The 21,356-nt window shown below is 43.9% G+C and overlaps 1 protein-coding gene across 1 annotated transcript; it reads right to left on the bottom strand.

The window, feature by feature from the left end:
• Nucleotides 1-926: 926 nt before the first annotated feature.
• LOC131284258 (uncharacterized) lies at nt 927-8,446 on the bottom strand. The gene is made up of 3 exons (XM_058313112.1): nt 8,348-8,446; nt 6,215-6,340; nt 927-1,556 (listed from the first exon to the last, which is right to left on the bottom strand). The coding sequence occupies exons 1-3, from the start codon at nt 8,444-8,446 to the stop codon at nt 927-929; spliced, it is 855 nt and encodes a 284-aa protein (XP_058169095.1).
• Between the last annotated feature and the right edge of the window lie 12,910 nt (nt 8,447-21,356).

Raw genomic sequence — 21,356 nt, 5'->3', positions numbered from 1 at the left:
AGAGACTCCAAATCTTCAAGAGTGCCCACCGAAACCTAGCAGACACTCTGAAAACGGGCTGCTTTCTTTAAAGGAGGCTTTAAGGATGCCGCTGCCGGCAGGGAAAAGAAAGCAAGGTGTCGTTGTGCTCCGGAGCCGTACATGTGTGAGCTCGCAAGTCGAGAAAGGTGTAAAAACAAATCCCCTCGTACGTTGGCGTAAACGTCAGAGATTTGCTTCGGTTTGCATTAGGATAAGGATTTCCGAAACGATATGGAGTGTTTGTGAAAATTCCCGCCTTCTTAAATACTCTGGCCTTTTCTTTTACTACGTGTGATGCGTTTTCCAAAAAAGAAAGCTACAACGAATAATAAATCCTTCGCCATCGTCATAAGGGCCCGGTAGAACATAAACTTAAATGTGCTTGTCAAAAGATTGACCTCCCCAACGCAAACGCAAAGGGTAACAAAAAATGGAAAAGGAGCTTCCGGGAAATGTTTTAGGGTTTTTTTCAACTCCAAACTAGAATGCATTTATGTTGATTGATGCAGGTAAGGGTTCAACGAAAAGTGGTTCTTAGCGATGGAGGCAGCTGTTGTGTAATGTTCTTTCGTATTTTTCCAGTGCGTGTGAGAAGGTGTGTAAATAGAGATTTATCTGAAGTGCATAGGAATGTTTCTCAGTGTCTGTTTATTCGTCTTTCTTTGACATTCCTCCGAATGGTGCGTTAAGAGGCTTTATCTCACGCTCCAGCGCGATCCTTACTGGTTCTGTTTTGGCATCCTTTAATCATGTTTTCTTGCACTACAATTTGGTGGGTGGGCTAGGAGAGTGTTTGTTCCGGAATCGGCCGTGTAGGGGGAATCCAAGTGGTCACGGGTAAGCCGCGGGTTGCCAAGAAAGAGAGCTGGAACCCCGAGAGAAGGGGGGTCGAGAACGACGACGGCCTAGTTCGCGTACCGGTTTTTGTACATACCGTAAACGTACCGTTGGCGAAAGTCGGTCTCGGCATTCCGATCGTTCCCCGTCGCTTGCTGTGACTCGATCTTCCCCGGACCGGCCGGGCCGGCCTGCTCCAGGTAGCCATCTGGTGCGGGTTCCTTCAGCGCAGCGGAACTGCCACCTCCCAACGCTTCCTCGCCGTCTTCGTCCACCGGGCCGTCGTTGTCGTTGCTTCCGGTGTTGGGCTGCTGGTATCCTCCGTTCTTGGCCTGGTCCGGGTCCTGTTCGTCGGTGAAGAGGCTTCCCAGCTGCTGCGGCGGCTGTTGGGGGGAGCGTGACGCTAACTGAGAGGTCTGCTCTAGCTTCGCATGACCCAGCGGTGATAGCTGCCGGTCGGCGATCGAGCGGACACGCTGGTGATTGCCTTCCCGGAGGGACAGATGGCCACCGCGCAGAAGACTCTCCACCATTGCCTCCAGCTCCTCCTCGACAGGGCTGTGCTCCGGCTCGGGTGCAACTCGGTGGTTGTACGGCTTGCGATCGTAGTAGGCGTAGTCGAGGGCATCCTCCGGACGATCGTAGAAGTTGCTGCTACGCTTACCGATCTCCCGAAGCAGAGCCTTGTTCAGTTCCACCTAAATTGAAAGTAGAATCCAAGAACAGAGTTCATGAAGATTTTATACGACGCTAAATCAATATCAGTTTAAAGGTGAGTTGTTCATTTACAATAACCATCCCATTAATATTCCATTGAACGTGAAAACACCAAATTGGGTTTGTGTTTGTAACTATAGTTTTTCCTTTTTCATATATCGTTTCATACTGATTTCAACATCCTAATTTTCCACCGGCACCACCGACGACCGCTCATGTTCTCACACATATTTTCTCATTGTCACTATTAATTATGCTGCCGCCTTTTCATTCCGCTTTTCCTTCGTGCTACTACCACCATCAAGGCAGCCCCACGACTCGTGGGAAATAATTTCATTGCATCGGTACCGTTTGCTCGGAAGGAAAGCGAAACAAAAATTGTCATTTCCGACCACCACCACCACCACCACCACCACCACCACCATCCCCACCATAATCATTAGAGGTGGGCAGGGTGAAGTCGGTGACCGTTGGAACGGTGCTACGGGATGAGTTTTCATCGACTTCGCATCCTGTTTTCATACTCAGTCGCTTTCCGTTGTGATTAAAGTACAGCTTGCTCATATCCGGTGGAACAAAAAAAGGATAGCTTCTTACAGGAAAGAATGCTTTGAATACGGTGAAAATTAATTTATTATATTTTTCCATTCTCTCCTAATAAACTCACTCGCTTGCTTGGGGTACCGGAAGCGGAAGTATGAAAATGTACTTTTTCTTTTCAACACTCAATCATTAACGACGGTAATTAAATCATGATTTTATTTACCACAAAACATTACGATATTCGTTCGATGTGATTAATTGATGCTGGAAACGATTTCGACACCAAACATTGGTATTTGCATTTTTGGCATCGGAATGAACGTATCGTTTGGTGGAATAAAACCATTTCTGAAATGCACATGAATGTCAATTTTTTGCTTGTTCACTCCCTGCTACAAAACAGATGCATAAAAGGGAAAACGAAGGGAAAAAAACATCTCCCTGGTGTAGTGGTGGAAAGGCAATTCCTTTCACCGCCATGGAAATCGTGTCAAATTTCAACAAAATAACAATTTACATTTCCGTTACAGCCCTGGCCTGTAATGATGCACGCCCACAGCACACATTACATGCTTCTGCCCGTGCCCGACCGAAAAAAAAACCCGACCCTCGTTCGCCGGAATGCGTCACGGGGTGGCCCCCCAGCACCGGCGGCCACACGTAAATTGGGATCATTACAGTTTGATGGGATGTTTGCGTGCGTGAGCGACGGTTACGACGCTTTCGCGCGGGACGTTTTCTTCGCTTTTCGGCTGGCACGTTAAGCAAGAGGAACAGATTTTCGTGTTTCCTACGAAACGCGTCAACCATGACACTTTCAACCCCCCCGCGCCGCTCGCCCGACTTCTCACACCCGAGAGGTTACACTTTCGCGAAACTTAACCGAATGAAAAAGGGAAACATTATGCCAATGGCTTTCTTGTCGGCACTTGTGTTTCGATAAAATTGGATATGTTTTAATTTTACTGGTTCGATTCACGTGGCTGGCAAAACAACGTTGCTTTATGAAGCCAAGCGCTGGTTTATGAAATCGAACCACCCTTAGAGGCAATGGAGTAGAAACGCAATCGAAAAGGACAACACACAAACACACACACAGTTCGAGGGCGGCTATTGGCTTCGGAAGGATTTCATTTTGTTTTTCATGTGCATGTTTTATTGGCCAAACGTAGCCAAACGTCGTTATCAGGCTCCCAACGCCCCGTTCGAGGGGGTGGCAGAAGTTTTGCCCGAAACCGATCGGAACCGAATGCCGAAGCGTTTGATGTTTTACACGACGAACACGATGAACACGGTGCGAAAAGATTAGAAAACAAATTCAATTTCGAACGAAAGGTGTTAGAGCAAACCGGTCGTATCCTGTCGGCGGGCCGTGTTGAAGGAAAAGTTTCCTACCCCCTGAAGGGCGAATTTGTGTGACGTTGATTTTTACGTTGAAGCTCGGATCTTTGGCATTTAGTGTGTTGTGAAATTTATAAGAAAATTTCCTAAATGAACAGCTTAGCGATGCGGGTAAAATGTAATAAACAAAACACCCTATTTCGGTTAGAACACAAAGCTGCTGCTTTCAACTTTCCACTTGTCCAGCGTTACACTTCACATAGAATACATTTCCCGCCCAGCTGCTTGAGTCCTGTGAATCGATCAATTTTTAAACTAAATTGCCTGTTGCTTCGGCGCCACCAGCGTCCAGAGAGTCCATGCCGACAAGCAGCAGTCACCGTTCCAGGCCACCACCGAGTTGCCTTGATGGTAAAAGTTTTTAAAACCCTCGGAATCGATTTTTGTGCAAGCCAGGCCGGGCTGGAAGCACGCTGAGTAGCATATTTGGGAGCGAGCGTCCTTGTTGCGACCGACGAAAATGACCAAATGCTGCAAACTGTAAGCTGCTCATGGAGCTGCCACACGTTTCTGTTTTAAATAAGTTTAGTACCAGCGACCAAAATTCGGATAACCTTTTGACTTCACTTTCCCGTAAGCCTCCAAGCCAGTGAGTGGTACGTTTTGAAACATCTATCGATCGGCCTTTACATGTCAAGCGAACACAAATTCACAATTCGGTTCACATGCAAAATGTCGATTAGATTCTTGTGACGCAATTTGTGACGTCCGTAGAATTCGTTTGATAATGAAGCGAAGAACTTACTCGCTAGGATCGTAACGGACAAATCAGATCTGCATTCTTCACAATAACAGATGAATTTTCCGTGCTTAATCGATCGTAAATCGGGCAAAAGTGAATTTCTCTGTGGAACTGGAATTAGTTATCTGAAATCCTTTGCAATGAACATTTTACAGGGCCTTTCGGTACGAAGGTTCCGTGTGATTCGGTGGACCACATATATTTCATGCACTTTATTTCCGGGATGCCCATGCTCCCGACATAATCTTGCATGGTCGGACAGGTGGGGAAAATTTTTCGCTTTTGCTACGCTGACGTGTTACGCACGCCCTGCGGCCATAACCGGCCACATTAATGTCGGAATGGAATGTACATAATACAGTGCATGAACCGTTTGGAATGTGTGAGCCTTTATTGCGGAGCTAAGGGGGTGGGTGCGGGTAAATTAGGAACAAAAAAAACGACGTTTGCAGGAAAATGTATACTTCTTGGGTTCATGTGGAGCATTTAGAAGAATGAATAAAAAAGCTCCGTTGCACGTAATGTTTACATGCATCACGTACGCTCTCGGGGGATAAATAAATATGTTTATCCCCCTGTCGGGCGGTAGGTTACCTACATCAAACGCAATATGAGCTCGTAAGTTACGGCTGGGAGATTGAATTAGTTACCCATCCCTCCAGTAAGCCGAATCCTTTTTGGCCAAATGTATCCTCCCCTGAAAAAAGCCGATTATATTCCGAGTGTGAATGAAAATAAATGTTCCAAAAATAGTACTCTCTCTGGCTGAGCCATCGAAATGAGGTAGCTCATAATTGAACATCTACCGCGAGGATCGATTCATACGTGATCTCTCGGAAGCACACATCGGACAGGAGAGGTTCCTTCCTCACGTGCTCTAAAAAAGGATACGATTTTAATGGGAACATTCACAGCGGTCAAAGGACGTGCCAACGATACACTCGCTGAGTGTATAAGTGCCCCAAAACATCCGATTCAGGTGGGCAGCGATATTTTTATATCGACAGCCACGTCGCGTGTAACACGTTGCAGGATCACGCAAACGTCACGTAAGGTCAGAAACGTAGCAAAACAGATAAACCGGTAATATGTGGCCATCTAATTGTGGCTTAACAGCACCACCCTTGCCCACCACAATCCGGCCACATAAATCATAACAAACAGTCTTACAGTGAGATGCAAGCCGTTTACGAGTCACGTGACTTTAATCCAACGGTTGCAGATAGAAATCGCTACAAGCCGCTTTTTCCTATCCATGATGGCGTCGTCAACAAGCTTCCTTTACACCCAGGCTTGTTTTTTTTGGGCCGACTTACCATCTTCTTCGTGCCGTTGACAACCGTTTGTCGGTGGGAAGGATAAAGATCGCACTTGTTGAATCCTGTCCGTTCGCTGTCAGGACCGGTCGGCCTTCCAAAAAACCACGAACAAAAACAACCGTACTTCAACGGAAGCGACACGGAAGATTGTAATCTTTTTACACGTGCCTCGAATGTTGCGGCACGAAGTCAACTCGGTAGGATGTAGTGGTGTCTTTCCAGAACGGAAACCGAGAAAATTCTACACGATTAGAACGAGACGGAGCAAAGCTGTCGTGTTAACACATCGTTCAATGTTAAGGCTGAAGAATGGACAGCAAGGTCACAAAACGCACGCAACTGAGACATTTTCCTTCACCCAGAAAAGGCATCGTGAGGAGATAATTAGTGGGTCGAGTTAGAAAGAGAAGTCAACAGGTTGCGGTCGTGTGTCAGCAAATGTCCATTGTTAATGGAAATCGTGAATGGCGTCGGTTTTAGTATTACTTTTCAACATCAAGGATTTCGTTTCACCGGAGGGTGGTGTGCCCCACCATATTGCTCACGTCGTCTTGTCAGTGCTTTCTTTTGCCAGTTTTAAGCAACGCATAAAAACATATGCTACAAAGAAATAAAATTTTTGATGATACCGTACCTGTCGCGTGTTTTCGCGCATCTGCCTTCGTGCCATCTCGAGGATGATTCGCTGTCGGAGCACATCGAGCGGATTTACGATCGACAGCGACGGTTTCGTCCTCTTCAGCGACAGCAAGCTGTTTTCCTGTACGGATGAAGCATAAAGCATAATGGAGATTACATTCGTTTTTACAATTACAGTGAGTCTAACGGGAGGTTTACAAACAAAATAGATCTGTAAATCTAAAAATTAAACATTCCATTGCCGGAGCTAAGCTGGAGCGAATAAAACTGTCACATCAAAGTGTGCCTTGTTTAAAAAAAAGCTTTCATAAGTAAGGACTTTGCAGCTTTCCTGCATGTCACTCGTGTATTCAACGCAAACCCCGGTACGATTGTTCTTGTTCAATCATCAAATTAATTTTATTGAAATGTCGCACCCGGATGGCTCCTCTCTGCCAGAGACAATCGACTGTTCGATGGGACATTCTGGATGCGAAACGATTGAAATGTATTCTTCTGCCGTTGCCACACGTGCCCGTGACGGTTGGATTGAGATGAAACTTTCCACCGTCGTCGTCCCGCAGTAACGGCCCGCCCAATGAGTTCCAACCGGCATATGAGGGTTCAACGGGACAAAAGCTGGTCCTGCCAGGGCGTAAGGTACGTTGCGATCGTAACCGCTTTTCCATGCGCCACTTGCAACCCCCAAAGGAGTATTAGCGAGATGAAAAAGGGGATGAGAAGATGGCGGGCGGTGGAAGAGGAGCAGAAAAACTTGGCGGGCTGCAAAAGGTACAATTTCCCAAAGCACTCCGAAACCGGGTGGAAACAGGAGGTTGAATAAATCACATAAACACTGTCCGGTACATGCGCTCGCTGCAGGTGTTCGAGTTTGACCGAGTCCATAAGGGGCCAACTAAGTGTGGTTGTAACAGGTAAGGGCAAGTGGTAAGTGCAGCAGAATGCACCCAGATGAGGGTTGGTTTAAGAGCAGTTGCCCCAAACTACCTGCGGAGCGATAACTGGGTGGACTTTGTAGCTGAATGGCATTTTGGAGAGCGTCCACATCAAGGGCACATTACCGTCCTTCAACAGTGTCAAGTTTTATTGATTCATATTTTATTTTATTTTACTTCCCCCAACAGCTTTATCATGAATTTAATAAAAAGCATTTTTTTAAAGAGAAAATTGAAAACATACACAGCAAATTTTGTGTATTTACGTTAATTGAGTCTAATCAAATTGTGCCATAAAACACAATTGTGCTCATATTTACACACAAACACTTGAGTAAGCTCACCCGAACCCGCCAACATGAACTCAGCAGTGGTCGAGTGTAATTAAAAAAGTAGAATCAATAATTTACCACGGCCCAATATGCCCGAACTGCCCACTGGCAGGCAGCGAGATGAAGCGAAAGCCAGCTTTACCGTTGCGTGACATGTTTGCGAAGCGAAATGTCAATCGACGTTGGTGAGCAAATATTTCAAAAAGCCAATAACCCAAAACCCCGCGTGATGTAACGCGTTCGATCGGATGGTGAAAACAGTAAACGCCATTCCCCTTATACCAGCACAATTGCTCGCTGGCTAATGGAGTTGGAAAAATGGTAACGTTATCAACTCTACCCAAAAACCGCACTTATTTCCACATGTTGTGTACTTGCTTGGCTTTTTTCATTATTTTTTCATCGACTCTAGCTTGGTTGAATCGGTCATTTTACATGCCAATTCTAATTAAACAATTTATTCAACGATAAATAAAACTGGTTTAATCGAAATGTCTGTTGAGAAAACAAACTAAACGCAATTAACAACCACAAAACAATTTGTCTGTGGGACAATCATTTCTAAGCCTTCACCACCAAACAGACAAATGAAGTTCCCAGTCAAATTGTTTTGTGCTAGGGTGAGTTCTCGGTTGAATGTTTTCGACGTAAACGACAATTGAGAGCTGGGAACTAATCCTCAAGTTATTGACGAAATAACATAAATCTCAGTTGAATAATCTTGTTCTTTGGATTTTAAATAAAATTAAAACAAGAATATATTTTTGTTTACACAATATAGCATTCGATTTCTTAAATTTTTCCCAACTAATGCTAATCAGTTTCATCACTTTTATAATATTTTCACCATGACAAACTTACCTGTATAACTCTGCTATCGCTGTAGGGCAGAGCGGACACCTGTAGACTTGCGCACACCAATGCCGTCACCGCTGACCACAACCAAAGGGTGGCTTTCATTTTGCTGAAAGAAATGGAGAAGCTGAATAGAAAAGGGTGCCAAATTTTCCAACCACGCGACTGTGTAGTATATCCAAATGAACGCTAATGCTTGCAACGATTCAATCAATCAAGCGGTTTGATTCCGGTCCGAACAAATGGATCTAAATTACAGCGTTTGAATTTTCTCGAGCTGCCTTTCGAATGCAGTGAATATAGTTAATCAACTCAAAACACTAATAATAACAGCCCGGTGGTGGAGTTGGTTGTCCATTCTGGGTCAAGGGTTTCACGCTGATTTGTGGATAAAGCTCGATATCATGCCGTAGTGGATGGTATGGGTGTTTGAAAGTAAATTTCATTAGGAAGAAACCATATTTTATGTATGACACCAACTGTTGGTGTCCACCACTTTGACTGATTTTTTTTGCCTTTTTCATGGTGGATTTGTTTGTAAGTAAATTATTCTAATACTAAGCGATGTTTCAAATATGTTGGCTTGATTTTATTAAGATATGGATCAAATCTTATTTAAAATGTATAATAATATAATCCAAAGCAAACAGATGTTTAATTTCTAAGCATCGTTGATGAAAAACGAAAAAATAATTGCTCTTAGATCACTCAAATTCTCGCTTCAGTTTACTATTCGCGCATAAAAATTTCCGGCAGGCGTTGGGCTAAGGACACTTCAACCTCACAACAGACTTGTGGTCACCGGCGGCTATCAATCATCGTGATAACACATACACACAGACATACACGCACACACATTTGCCTCATCAAAATTGCACGATATCATTTTTCACGCTCCAGGCCTTTGCGACAAGCTGACCTTTACACACTCGGCCGAGCTTTCACAGAAACCATCCTCGAAGAGGACTCTCTTCGGTTGACTTTAATCGCAGGGAAAGGTGTTTTCACAGGGCGTAAAAATATCCCTGCCACGTGATCAAACAGTCACGAATGTATACATTTAGCTGATGCGAATTGGTGGTGAAGACAAATCTTTCAACCTATTCACTTTTATTTCACGTTAAATAAATACTAATTGAAGTGTATTTACGCTCGAAATTGAAAGTCTAACAGCTCTCCTACCACCACGGTTCTCTACTTTACTAACATAGACCATTATGTAAATACTTCAAACTGAAAGATTTTTCTGTATGCAATTATTACCCAAAAACAAGAAACTTCAATGGCTCGAAGGACGGGAAAATTTTGACGATTTAAAAATATAGAGAAACGCAACGAAACCACCATCGATGGATCTGCATCGTTGACGATCGCAAATGAAACTGGTCGACTTTTGGGCATGAACACCTCGTTTTTAAACACTGAAAAACATGACAAAGTTTCCATCCGTCCATCGGTCTCCCCAGCTCTCCTCCCTGCGACACTTCACTCTCGGTGAATAATATTTGCGTGAGTTATAAGCATCGTGTGCAGGGAAAGGTGAAGCGAAAAAACGTGTCCATTATGTTTTCGAACACTAAATGTGCCCGATCCGAAACATGCACGGGGATTTTCGTTGCTCACATTTCAAAGTGTGTATATATTTGATGTTTTAGACCAATTGCATCGTTTGCTTCCCTTTTATCACCAGGGAAATATGAATCATGTAATATAAAGTCAATGTATGCTTTAACATATTTGCATAGGAATAAGCTCTCGGTTGATGTCTCTTAGCGGTTTTGTATTTCGAAAACACCAGCCATAGAAGTTTCAACACATTCTCACGTTGGTCAGCACATGTTCAAAAACTAACCAGACTTTGGAACTAAAGTTTTACGGTGCCCATGACAAGAACATAATTAGAAGAATCAAATTGCTTATGCGAGCTCTGTAATTGAAATAACATTGAGTTTGCCTTTACACCACTTCATGATCATTCAAGGCTCTTTTCTCGGGCAGCGTTTAAGTTTCCATATCCTGAAAGTTATAAAGATAAAAATAGCATACCACGTTGATTTGTATGAATAAACAGACCACAGGAACTCTTCAAGCTGGTGACGAAACTTTTTCCCATGCCAAACAGTAAATTGAAAACAAAACGGTAACAAAGTGTCACCTCATCGCCGCTATCCGGTCAACAAGGTGAGCTTTTGCGTCAACGGGACGAGCGAATTTGATCAAAACCGTGGGGCGGGGCAAGAATTGCCAGGTGTCAATTGAAAAAGTGTATATGTTGTACATATCGGTGCAGGTTTGAATGGAAATGGTGATGGCAATAATACAAAAAAAAACCTCCCACCTTCCGAAGCAGACAAATTGTTCGCCATAAATAAAGCCCACACCCCGAAGTGGCTGCGGTCCAGATGTGCTAGATGTGTTTATTTTGGTTCCAACTGCGGAACGAAATTGTTGATCGCGGTGCAAATTGATTTATTGATGAAGTGATGTTGCCGCAACCTTTTTTTTTCTTCCCGTCAGTTTTTATGGAACAATATTAATTTTCGAGCAACCGAAAAAGATCACCGGTTTTCTAAGTGTACAGACAAATAAATTAAAGATCATTAGGTTCTGTTTGTCGGTCATAGCCTTTCATAGTGCGTCCAAGAAGCTCTTATTTTGAACATCCAATAAATATAAATGAATTCGAACAAATGTCCTAATGCTAGAAACAATGGTAAACAGTCAGCACAAATCCACTTCCGACTTCGACGGATCAATTGAAGAACGATGCCCCACTTCCGTGGTCCGATTCGCACTGGCAACCAACCTACTTCCATGCAAACAACACATTACTCGATGCAGTTACAAAGCTCGTAAGTGCTTTCAACAGCAGCACCAGCTCGGCATCCGTTTTCACGAAAGGGCGGTAAAGTAATTTAGAAAGTTATCTCTAAATCGAACATTTACGTTCGGATGCTTCCAGGCCGGTTTTTCTCCCTCGCTGTACGCTTGGGTAGATTGAAATGCATCTTCCGGTGCAGCACAATTTAAAGCACCAGTTCCGGTTACAATATAAGCAGCAGCCTGGCCAACAATGCGAACCGTTTCTAGGTTAGCCGATCGTGGGTTTGTACGTATCGAATGATGTCTGTTTTGGACCGACCTTAAATGGAAATAAAAGTACCATGGTCGGCTAAGTAAAACTTGCAACCACAGTGGGAAGTTACTATGGTCCAATTTTTAGAGTTTTCATTCGTTCAGAATTCAATGTTACTGACTTGGGAATTCTTGAGAATTAACTGATGAAAGAAAAAATTGGTTTAAAAGCCAACATTTTGTAAATCTTTTTAAAATGAAACATAATAAGAGAAACAAAAATAAATACAAACCGTACATTCCATCAAGACAAAACGAAACTCAATTCAAGTCAAGTTTTTAATAATATTTTATAAGCATTCCTTCCCACTATGTTTCATAAAAGGAAAAGCAAAGATAACAAAAAAGTTTTCGAAACTATGAGCCGGTGCACTTTTCCTTTATGCCAAGTTGCGCCGGCCATATGCACCGGCACCAAGGAAGGCGTGCAGCAACAAGTGGTGCAATTTTTATTACATTGCTAGAAAAGTGCCCGCTCTCAAAACCTCCTCCTGGGAGAAGAGCGTGGTCCTGGTGGTACACGATTGCCTTTTGCCAGCCGTAAGCAACTGGAAGTGATCCTACTCACACGGTCATTCCTTCAGCTGTAACCAGTGAACCGACCGAGCACAAGTCAACAAATATCACCAAGACACCAAGAGGGAAAAACAGGTCGTTTGCGGGTGAAACGGTGGAGCGAAAAACAAATTGTCATGATTATTGTGTTATTTATCGTAAACAAAATGATAAAGTGAGTTCCCCCACCGTCGGGCTAGGTTGTAACAGTTGGTGTAGTAAACGGCTCGTGCCGGGAGAGTGCAAGCCACGAGGAAAAGACGTGCGATTCAATCTCGAGGAAAGTGTAAGCGATGTGGTTCACTCGGCGGCACGTTTCTCAAGAAAGGTCGCTTTCCCGGGGGGGAGTGCACTTCAGTCAAGGAGTCGGTGGTTGCCCTGGAAATACCTGTTGATCTGTGGTATCTATGATTCTATGGAGAGTTTTTCCCTTTAAAAAATGACATGATGGTTTAATTATTAATCAAGAAGAAGTATCAATCAATTAAATGAAAATTTGCTCAAACAATTAAAGTTCAAGCAACACCTACTATACTGTATTTACTTAATGATTACCGATATACTGATCTCCAAAGTTGATAATAATCCTTGCAAAACAGTTGGATGATGCGCGTAAAATAAATCAATGCTTCAATCGTCAGTCCCTGGCCGAAGGGCCAGGAAATTAGCATCCTTCTTAGAACACCTTGTGGCGTGACATCCCAAAACAAGGATCCCGCCGGTATCGATTACTTACTCGGCCAGTATCGGATTCTTTTCGATTTTGTTTCCTCTTCATTTCGCCGTCGGCAGAGAGCCAATAATTTATACAATACCGCTACCACTAACAAGCCCGACCACCAAGATGATGTCCTTTTTTCGCTCAGAAATTGCCAAGGAAAATATAGATTAAATCCTCAGCTCGGCGCTGCGTCGCGATGAAGAAATTGATTCGAGCGAGTTGGCCACCGGAGGCGGATTAATTTTCACCGGCGTCGAACCATGATTGGTAGGGTTTTCTTCTCTGGTGTTCTGTTTTTTTCTGTACGTCGCTTGTACGGACGGGTTTTTCCAGGGTCGGTACTATTGTTCCATGAATATTCATTGCGCTAGAATTAAATGACAGTGGCCGAGCTGTTTCTTTAGACCGGTTGGAAGCAAGCGGAAAAGAAGTCTTTCGAGATTGAATTTTCGCATACTAACGATTGGATAAATGACATTCGGAAGTAATTTACTAGCTTCAATCTGGTCGTGATTAAAGGTTAAAAGAAAAGAACATGGAATTACGTTTGCCAAGCGAAAGGTGTGTGAGAAAGTTTAGTTGTTCCTTTTTGATTTCAAATTTCCTTTTACAACCACTTTGTCAATACTCATTACTAACATGCGCTTCATCGAAGAATTGTGGTCAAACTCTTCATCCAAAACGACAAGCAGTTCGACGGACAGGAATTAATTTTTACCTCACAGTTTTGACTTTCCTTCCCATCTTCCGTGCGTTCTTCCAGAAGGCGAACAAAACAATCATTAAAATTCAAATGAAAGTATCTCTTCCACTCGGAGCCGAAGGAAAACAATGGACCCGGAAGTAACGGTGGACAATTAATGAGGATTAAAAACTTCTCCAGTCACTTTCGTCGAACGCCGCCGGATAGGGACCGTAGCCTCCGGCGATGTCCGTGTCGGTAAGGACGATTTTGTCGACTTAATGGACGCGAATTACACAGATTCGGTGATAATGAACCACAGTTTGATTGCGAGGTAAGTTTTACTTAGTACAGATTAGGTGGGAATCAACTTTAAGCTGCTTGAGGTCGAATGCGGTGAATGATTTTTGTTCGTTTTATGTTGTTGTACGTAATTTTGTTTGCAAAGCGAAGATGGTCGTGTTAGAGTTAGGAATGTTTGATTGAAATGCTTGCCGAAGACATGACAAACGCTGGTGAATTTCATCCACTGTAAGGCATGTTTACGCCAAATTATTCCACCCGCCATGGAATTTGTATCGCTTTCGTATCATATTGATCGAATTGATCGATCTTTTCGATTAATGCACTACCTCGCGTCTGACCCGTCCCATGGTGAAGGTATGCAGTAATCAAAGTCATGACTTTTCCGATCCACCAACCAAGTTGGCGGCTCAAAATCAATTATAATGCCTCCCGTCGGTCGATTTCCGCCACAACCGACGTCGACGCTAATGCAAACCGATGTTGCACGGCTCAATACCCATCGGAAAGGATCTCGCATGCTCTCATGCGTTCGTTCTAGCGTACATCCCCATTATCGCCACCCTCGCGAGCACCAGGGGCAGCATCATCATCATCATCATCATTCCCATCATCGTCATCACCCTCATCAGCGTCATCATTATCGTGCAGCGAATGGTACCGAGGTCTTCAATCTTGAGCCGCCCGGCAATCGCATCAGCAATTCAATTCCAATAACATCAACTCCGTGAAACGATAGCACGGGAAACACGGATCGGCTCGGACCGTACCGATTTGGAATTCCAGAAGAATTGCTACCTGCACGGGTACGATGTGTGTGTGCTTCAGCATCGAAATATCTCGGGAATCGTGTGTTTGTTTCCGAGTTTTGGTCTGGAATTGTCTTTCTGTTAGTTACCAATTGCGAGGGTAGAATAAAGAACAAACACGATTAATTGTTGATCATTCGTAGATGCTGGGTTTGGCAACGTTCCGAACCAGCATTTGTACCTCTCTGTCATCTTTTGCAGCTATGCGAGTAATTCAGCATTAACGATTTATTTGCCCGAAAATTTAACGAACAATTGTTGACCAACTGCCGTCCCGACGCAGTTGACAATTTGCATTGCACGAGTGAGGAAAACTCGACCAGTTCGTCTATAATCCAGCGAAAAGTCCGGTCCAAAAACTTCCGAGAGCGATATGTTTGCGAACAATTATCAACAATCCACCCCGGGCACACGGACGAACGGCCGGCGAGCTTCGATTCCGATAGCTTCACCCAATCGCAGCCGCTTTTCGTCGAGAAAATGGCGGGGGTGAAAAACATTCCCCTCCGCGAGCGGGAGGGACAAAACTTTACCCGGTAGTGTTTACCGTTCCGAATTGTTTCCCGGCGCGTGTCAACGGGCGACGGTGGCGGGCGACGGAACGTTCCCTGGAGTTCTGGCACCGAAGTCCAAGCGAAGTACTTAAGAGGGATTTTCGGATGGAAAAGCGTCCACAGAAGTTATTTACCTTTCGGCCGGCCAAGCCGAAAAGGCAGTTTGTTGACGGATCCGCGCTTCCAAATGAAATTAATCAGTTTTAATCTCTTTGATCACGATGCTGATAATCGGTGGTGGTTTGAGAAGATGAAGTCTTCGAGCGCTCCACAACGAAGTTCGACTTTGTAGTGAACTTTTCCGAGTGCCGCCAGTCGAGGCATGGTTGCCATTTGCCAGCCCATTTAAAAGGGCTGAACGGTCGGGATGTGGTGCTTGGGGACATTATTATTCACTTACTTGTTGATTCTTCCCCGTTGAATCCGTTTGCAAATGGGTCCTCCGGGGGAAAATGGCTTATCGTTTAATTAGCGCCGAGAACCCATTAACAGGCGGCGTGAAGCCGACGGTAGGAAAAGAGGGCTAATAAAAACGCAGTGTTTAACGAGTAACTCAAACTCAACTTCAAAAGAGCATTCGTAATGTTTAAATTTCAACACTATCCACCTGAAGCGTTAACTTTCAGCCTAAAGATCACACTCTTCCCTCTTCCCAATCCTTTCCCAAGGGCTAATGCCCTTGAGTTTTGGGTGCATTAAGCTGAGTAAATACAAAAACACTCGCAAAGTGATACTCCAGATGGCTCGCCCGTTTTACGCGCTGTTTACGACCACACGCATTATCCAGACGGGCGCGATAATTCGCCAACTCCAAACCGTAGGCCATCGATTGATAAGCATTCCCTTAAACCAAAGAAAGCAAAAAAAAAAAATGCGTCATTACGGCGTCGACGACGTCTGATGCGACTATATTGTCCCGCACCATGCTTCAGGCCTTCGTAGGGAGAAAAATAATAAAACTAGATACCGGAAAAATCAAACCTCTCCCACACTCCCCCTCCACCCTTCGCACACCCCAAATGCACGTGACAATTGGCCTGCGGTATACGGTGCCACGCAAACCGTTGCGTAATGCGTACTCACAAAGCGATGGGCGGCTTTATCGCCGATTTTATTAATTAGATCATGCAGCCGACGGCCGGCCGGGCCGTAGCATCCGGCTTTCCGGGTGGCCGCCAAAGTAGAATGGATAGATTATTTGATAAATCATACTTGCGCCGGCACCCAATCCCACGTGCCGCTTGTCAGCGGAAGGCTGTTCCAAAGTGGGACGAAAAAGGGAAAATTTCGTCCAACTTTTGACCGTGGGAGTCTATCAGTGTTTTGGTTTCCGGTTAAGATTAAGCATACTGTTTTCGCTTTGTACGGTAATTTTCTTCTACTGCAGAAGCAATGGTTGATTTTTTGGTTAGTTATTTGTTATTTATAAGAAATTTTGTCCTGAATTTTATTTACTTTTCGTTACTCTACTTTCCGATCAATAAGTTTGTGTTATGTATTAACTCGAATGAAATAACATTACGGCCTATTTTTAAGCCGAAGTATTAATGAAATAACCGAACGGCCTATTAATGTATTAATGAAATAACCGAAGTATTAATGAAATAACCGAACGGCAGTATTAATGAAATAACCGAACGGCCTATTTTTAAGTTTTTCTTGAACACGTTACGTTATAATCGATTCATGAATGTCATACAAATCGACATTTCCATCCTCGATCAATTAAATAGATTACTAGCAGCTTTACGCAACACGAGCGAGACAATTTGAGCGTCTAACTACATCGTCACAACAGCTTGATTTGATTGACATGAGTTGTTCGGTTTCTCAACGTGACTCAACGCGATAACGATTAAAGACTTATAATTGAACCACGCGCCGGACTCGAATTATTTCCAAAACAAAATTACTGCGTCACCAGCAATAATCCGGAATGTGGATTGTGTAACTGTTCTTAGAATTTATATATATCTGCGATGCAGCACCAGTTTTAGTTGATAAAAGCTGATGATTTAATGCTAATCGCTCATGGTTATGTCGGTGAAAAGTACCGAAAAGTTTATATGGATTCCGGAAAAAAACTTTGCTTTCCGAAAGTTGAAAAAGGCTTTTGTTATAATAGTTTTTAGCTAAGAAGCTAACTTTCTTTGAATTCTCAACTTAAAATTAATTTCTTGAGCCACCAAACGCTGGAAGGTTATCTTTCATTTGATGTCAGTTAAACCGTTTCCTGGGATGGATTTCAAACTCGGCCTGTATCGGGGCACCTTGTGTTCATCCCGGAGGTTAATCGAAAGAGACAAACAAGGCACGATGGTTTGGTGGAATTTTCGATGAAGAAATTCTCTTCTGCACCAGTAAACATTCTAATGATAAAAGTAAAACGCGTACCGGAAAAAAACCCATTCGTCATTTCATTCGTAAAAACTCGAAAGGGGATTCCCTGAAATCTGGTTGTTGGTACCAGAACTTGCGTTTGAAGTACCTTGCAATCTAGTTATGATAAGTGGAAGGGTAAACTTCACGAAACCGATGCGAGGAGAATGGCAACGATGCCTTTCTTTTTTGTGAAACGAATTGTGTTAACAGAAAGTTGACTTTTCGGATCTAATTGAGATTTCCACAGAATCGTAATTGGATGTTTGACAGAAAAGACGCGTAATACTCTCATTATTCTGACCATTTGCAAAACATCGCACGACAAAAGAAGCACAAAAGAGGATCAACCATGGAGTGCCGGTTGGCCTTTTAGCCGTCATAGGATTTCGTTTTTTTTATTTGTTATGGTTAGTCCGACAACCAAATGATTCATTTCCTTTCACGAGCACAAAGGCGGATGACCATTTTCCACCACATAGTAAAGAAGTTGTCCAAGATGAATGCCTCATTATTGAAACACTTTCGCCACGCAAGTCGTAATGCGTAAGGAAAAAGCTTTTCCACGAACATCCCTCGCTAGCAACGTTTCCTTTTGCATGATTGGAACGACGGGAATTATCTGATGCGGTTGCCAGGCAACGTTTTGCACGCAGAAAAGGTCGTGGTATGCCAAGCTAGTCGTTCGCGAAAGAATTGGTGGTCCGTTTTGGAGAAGCGCTCGCAAATTCTGCCAACAATTTTCCCACAAACAAACGTAGAAACTTTGCATGCCAAATCCTTCCCAAATGCGAATCAATTGCTATCAACAAACCCGTGATGGAGAAAATTGAGGACACTGGCCTTTCCCCCCCCCCCCCTGTACCATGGTTTCGCCGAAAAACCCTAACGGGCTCCCCGAGACGAACGTGAGCGACATAATCGAGTCACATAATTATGCTTAATTCTGCCACCGTTTTCCGTTCGCCAGCGCGTTTCCTAAGCGGCTCACCGCTGAATGGGGCGGTTCAAACTCTGACGCGTCATCGTCATGCTGTGAGGCATGTCGGCCGTCAAAGGACAAACCCGGAATGGGGGTTCGCGTCACTGTTGCGACAAAAGTGTGTCAGAGCATTACGAAGCCAGTTAAACCGTTCTCCAGCGTCGGTCTTATCGCTCCCGCACGACTCATTTTCATTCTGCCCTTTCCGCCCATGCACGGCAGCTAAATGCGGTATCGTAAGCCACGAATGGCTTACAATTTGCTAAGCTGTAGCACATTTACACCCAACACGTCCCCTCACGGCCCGCGCGTCGAAGTGCTGCTCGGGGCCACCACCATTCATCAGAGAATCTGACAAAACAGGAAGCTTAAGTGTGTTTCAAAGCGAAGAGATGATACATTTATTTTACATGCTAATGAGTGAAAGTTATTGTTAGAAAGAGCTGTAATCATCTTCCAGTGTGGAAAAGGGGCCAACAAGTTTGCTTTCAGGTGTCGGAAGAAAGTGTATACTAGTTCTTCACAAAAGAACATCCAAGCAATGTCGTTTAAAGCGACTCCATCCCAAACAGGGATGATGAAGAACAAACTTTTGCTAACAAAACGGATCTATTAAGTTATTTCTTAAAGTACCGAGCTTTAAGCTGTATTAATCCTAAAATTTTAATCTTAATCCAGACTTGGTGTGCCAAAATCGTTGGTTTTATAATTTTTATAAACGAATTTAATTCAAAAATGATTGTATCAAAAAATATGCTGTACATAGGTTGGCAGTAAAAGTGTTAAAACTAGTCTCAAGGCAAAATTAAAGCCTCTTTCAAGCAGCATCACCAACCTACATTGGTGCTAATTGGCCTGAGCCAGGCTCGACCAGCTTCCAACGAGCTCATCGATGCATATGATCTTCACATTCGCAACCGTGCGTAAGCGTAAAGAAGCTCTTACTCCGGTCGGCTGCAAGTGCATGCTGGGTAAACCCGGACCGTTTAATTGCAGTCGCAAAAGTTCACGGTCAACACACGGTTATTTCCGGCTATCACGAGTGCCGCTTAAAGCCGAACCCTTTCTGGTGGTGGACGGGGCATGGATGCTGATAACGATGGATCTAGATGGTATTGCAGGATAAGGCTAACGCCATACAGAAATAGAATATCTGGACGGCGCCGAGGATCTGGGTAGCAGGAAAGGACACTAGTGTAATTAACTCATCACCGAACACTAATCCCGTTTTATCATATGCCAGGAAGTAAGAAATTTGGAACGATAGAATGAAGAATCTGTCTTTTTGAGAAAGAATGTTAAACATAATCCAAAACTTGAAGTAAAAACCGGAACCTAAATTATTTTAATTTAGTTTTGAACATTATTTATAGATTCGAATATTTTCTAAATTATCTAACTTCATTCGACTCTGAACTTCATTCTTAAAGCTATTTCCAAACTGTCTGTTTCCATTTGGCTGAATCTTTCACTTCCTTTCACACTGCAACTGCTAAAGCACCGACCGAAATGGCCGGTGGGAAGAGTCATATTGTTTCAATTTCATCAATTCTCTTCTTATTGAACGTACAACCAGCACCGCCGGCAATTTTCACACTCCAGCAACACACGTCGTAAGCGCCAACGTAGAACGTCGAGCTGGGAACGATAGAACATGATAAAATAAATATATATAATAGAAGGCGCCCTGGGTAGCAGAAAATCCACACTCTAGGAAAGAAAATACGAGACTGGTGCAAGGGACAGTATACACTCCGTGTATGTGTGTTATCGATAAACCTATCCACCAGCGGTGGTTTCTTGGCCAGCGTGCAGAACACCACCTTAACGGTGCATTTCGCAGCTCGTCCGGTGAATGCAACGTTACGGTTTGTTCCAGAGCGACTCCCAGACACTTGCCCGAGCTACTAACCAGGGCTATGCTGAGGGTAAACCAAGCTTATCGCAGCGAAACGTTCAGCAACAGTTGGCCTTTTCAGGGGAGACTTCTGCAAGCGAGTGTATTTAGTCGTTAGTGAAGCATCGTCTTATCTACAGAGTCGTAAAGGGTCGGTCTTGTAAGCTTAACACGCTCCATACAAGAACCCAACGGTGGCTGAGGCCGTGGTAAAGGCCAGTATTGGCTAGAGAAGGTTCACGAAACTTAGCGGCCGAAGATGGCCGTTCTTCCACCGGGCAAAACAGAACGTTCCATCACCTTCCCATCAACGGGGGGAAAACATCCGCTTGGTCAGCGGTGTGCAAACCGTGGCACTCGAGAACCTTCCGCCGTTGGTCGGTGGTGGTATTTCTGGACCGTATACCGTAATGTTTCGAAATTTATCAGCCCAGACCATCGTTGGATCTCACTGCCCGCATGTTGTAAGCTGTGTGAGGATTACCAAGCAGTAGATCGTAGACACCTCGACCTCCAAGGGAATCAAGCCACACCAAGGGGATAAATAATAATAACAACTTTATCTGGCCACTCATCACAAAAAGGTCTTCCCAGGGGAACCGACGAACCCCGATGGTGACCGGGTCCACCTGACGCTGGAAAATTCGATTAATCTCCCTCAAAGCTTTCGTCTAATCCTTGAACGTGGAACCCTGGGGTCTGGGATGTGGTCTAAGCCCCGACGGCAAGCAAATGGGACCGAGTGTGTGACTTTTAGTGAAGTTCTGAGAGGCGGATTAATAAATTTCAACACACTGAAGTTCATGAGGATTTTTTTTAAAGATTTAGCACACTTCCTAACGTCCTTGAATTCACTTGGCAAAAAGCCTATCGAGTTTTTTTTCTCGTTTCCTGTACCATGGTCCTTCGATGGGTGATAAAACTGACCCAAGGGTTCAGATGCAATTATATTTTGAAAAAATAATAATAATAACCACAACCGAGAGTTCTTTCGGGCA

This window comes from Anopheles ziemanni, chromosome 3, assembly GCF_943734765.1.
Source record: "Anopheles ziemanni chromosome 3, idAnoZiCoDA_A2_x.2, whole genome shotgun sequence".
NCBI lineage: Eukaryota > Metazoa > Arthropoda > Insecta > Diptera > Culicidae > Anopheles > Anopheles ziemanni.
This window is presented reverse-complemented; position numbering and strand designations above follow the sequence as displayed.

Bases quoted from the DNA above. Each gene is read 5' to 3' on its own strand.
- LOC131284258 (XM_058313112.1), bottom strand. From the start codon at position 8,446: ATGAAAGCCACCCTTTGGTTGTGGTCAGCGGTGACGGCATTGGTGTGC. The intron at 6,341-8,347 runs GTAAGTTTGTCA...TCATCCGTACAG, and splicing joins GCGATAGCAGAGTTATACAG to GAAAACAGCTTGCTGTCGCT. The intron at 1,557-6,214 runs GTACGGTATCAT...CTTTCAATTTAG, and splicing joins TGCGCGAAAACACGCGACAG to GTGGAACTGAACAAGGCTCT.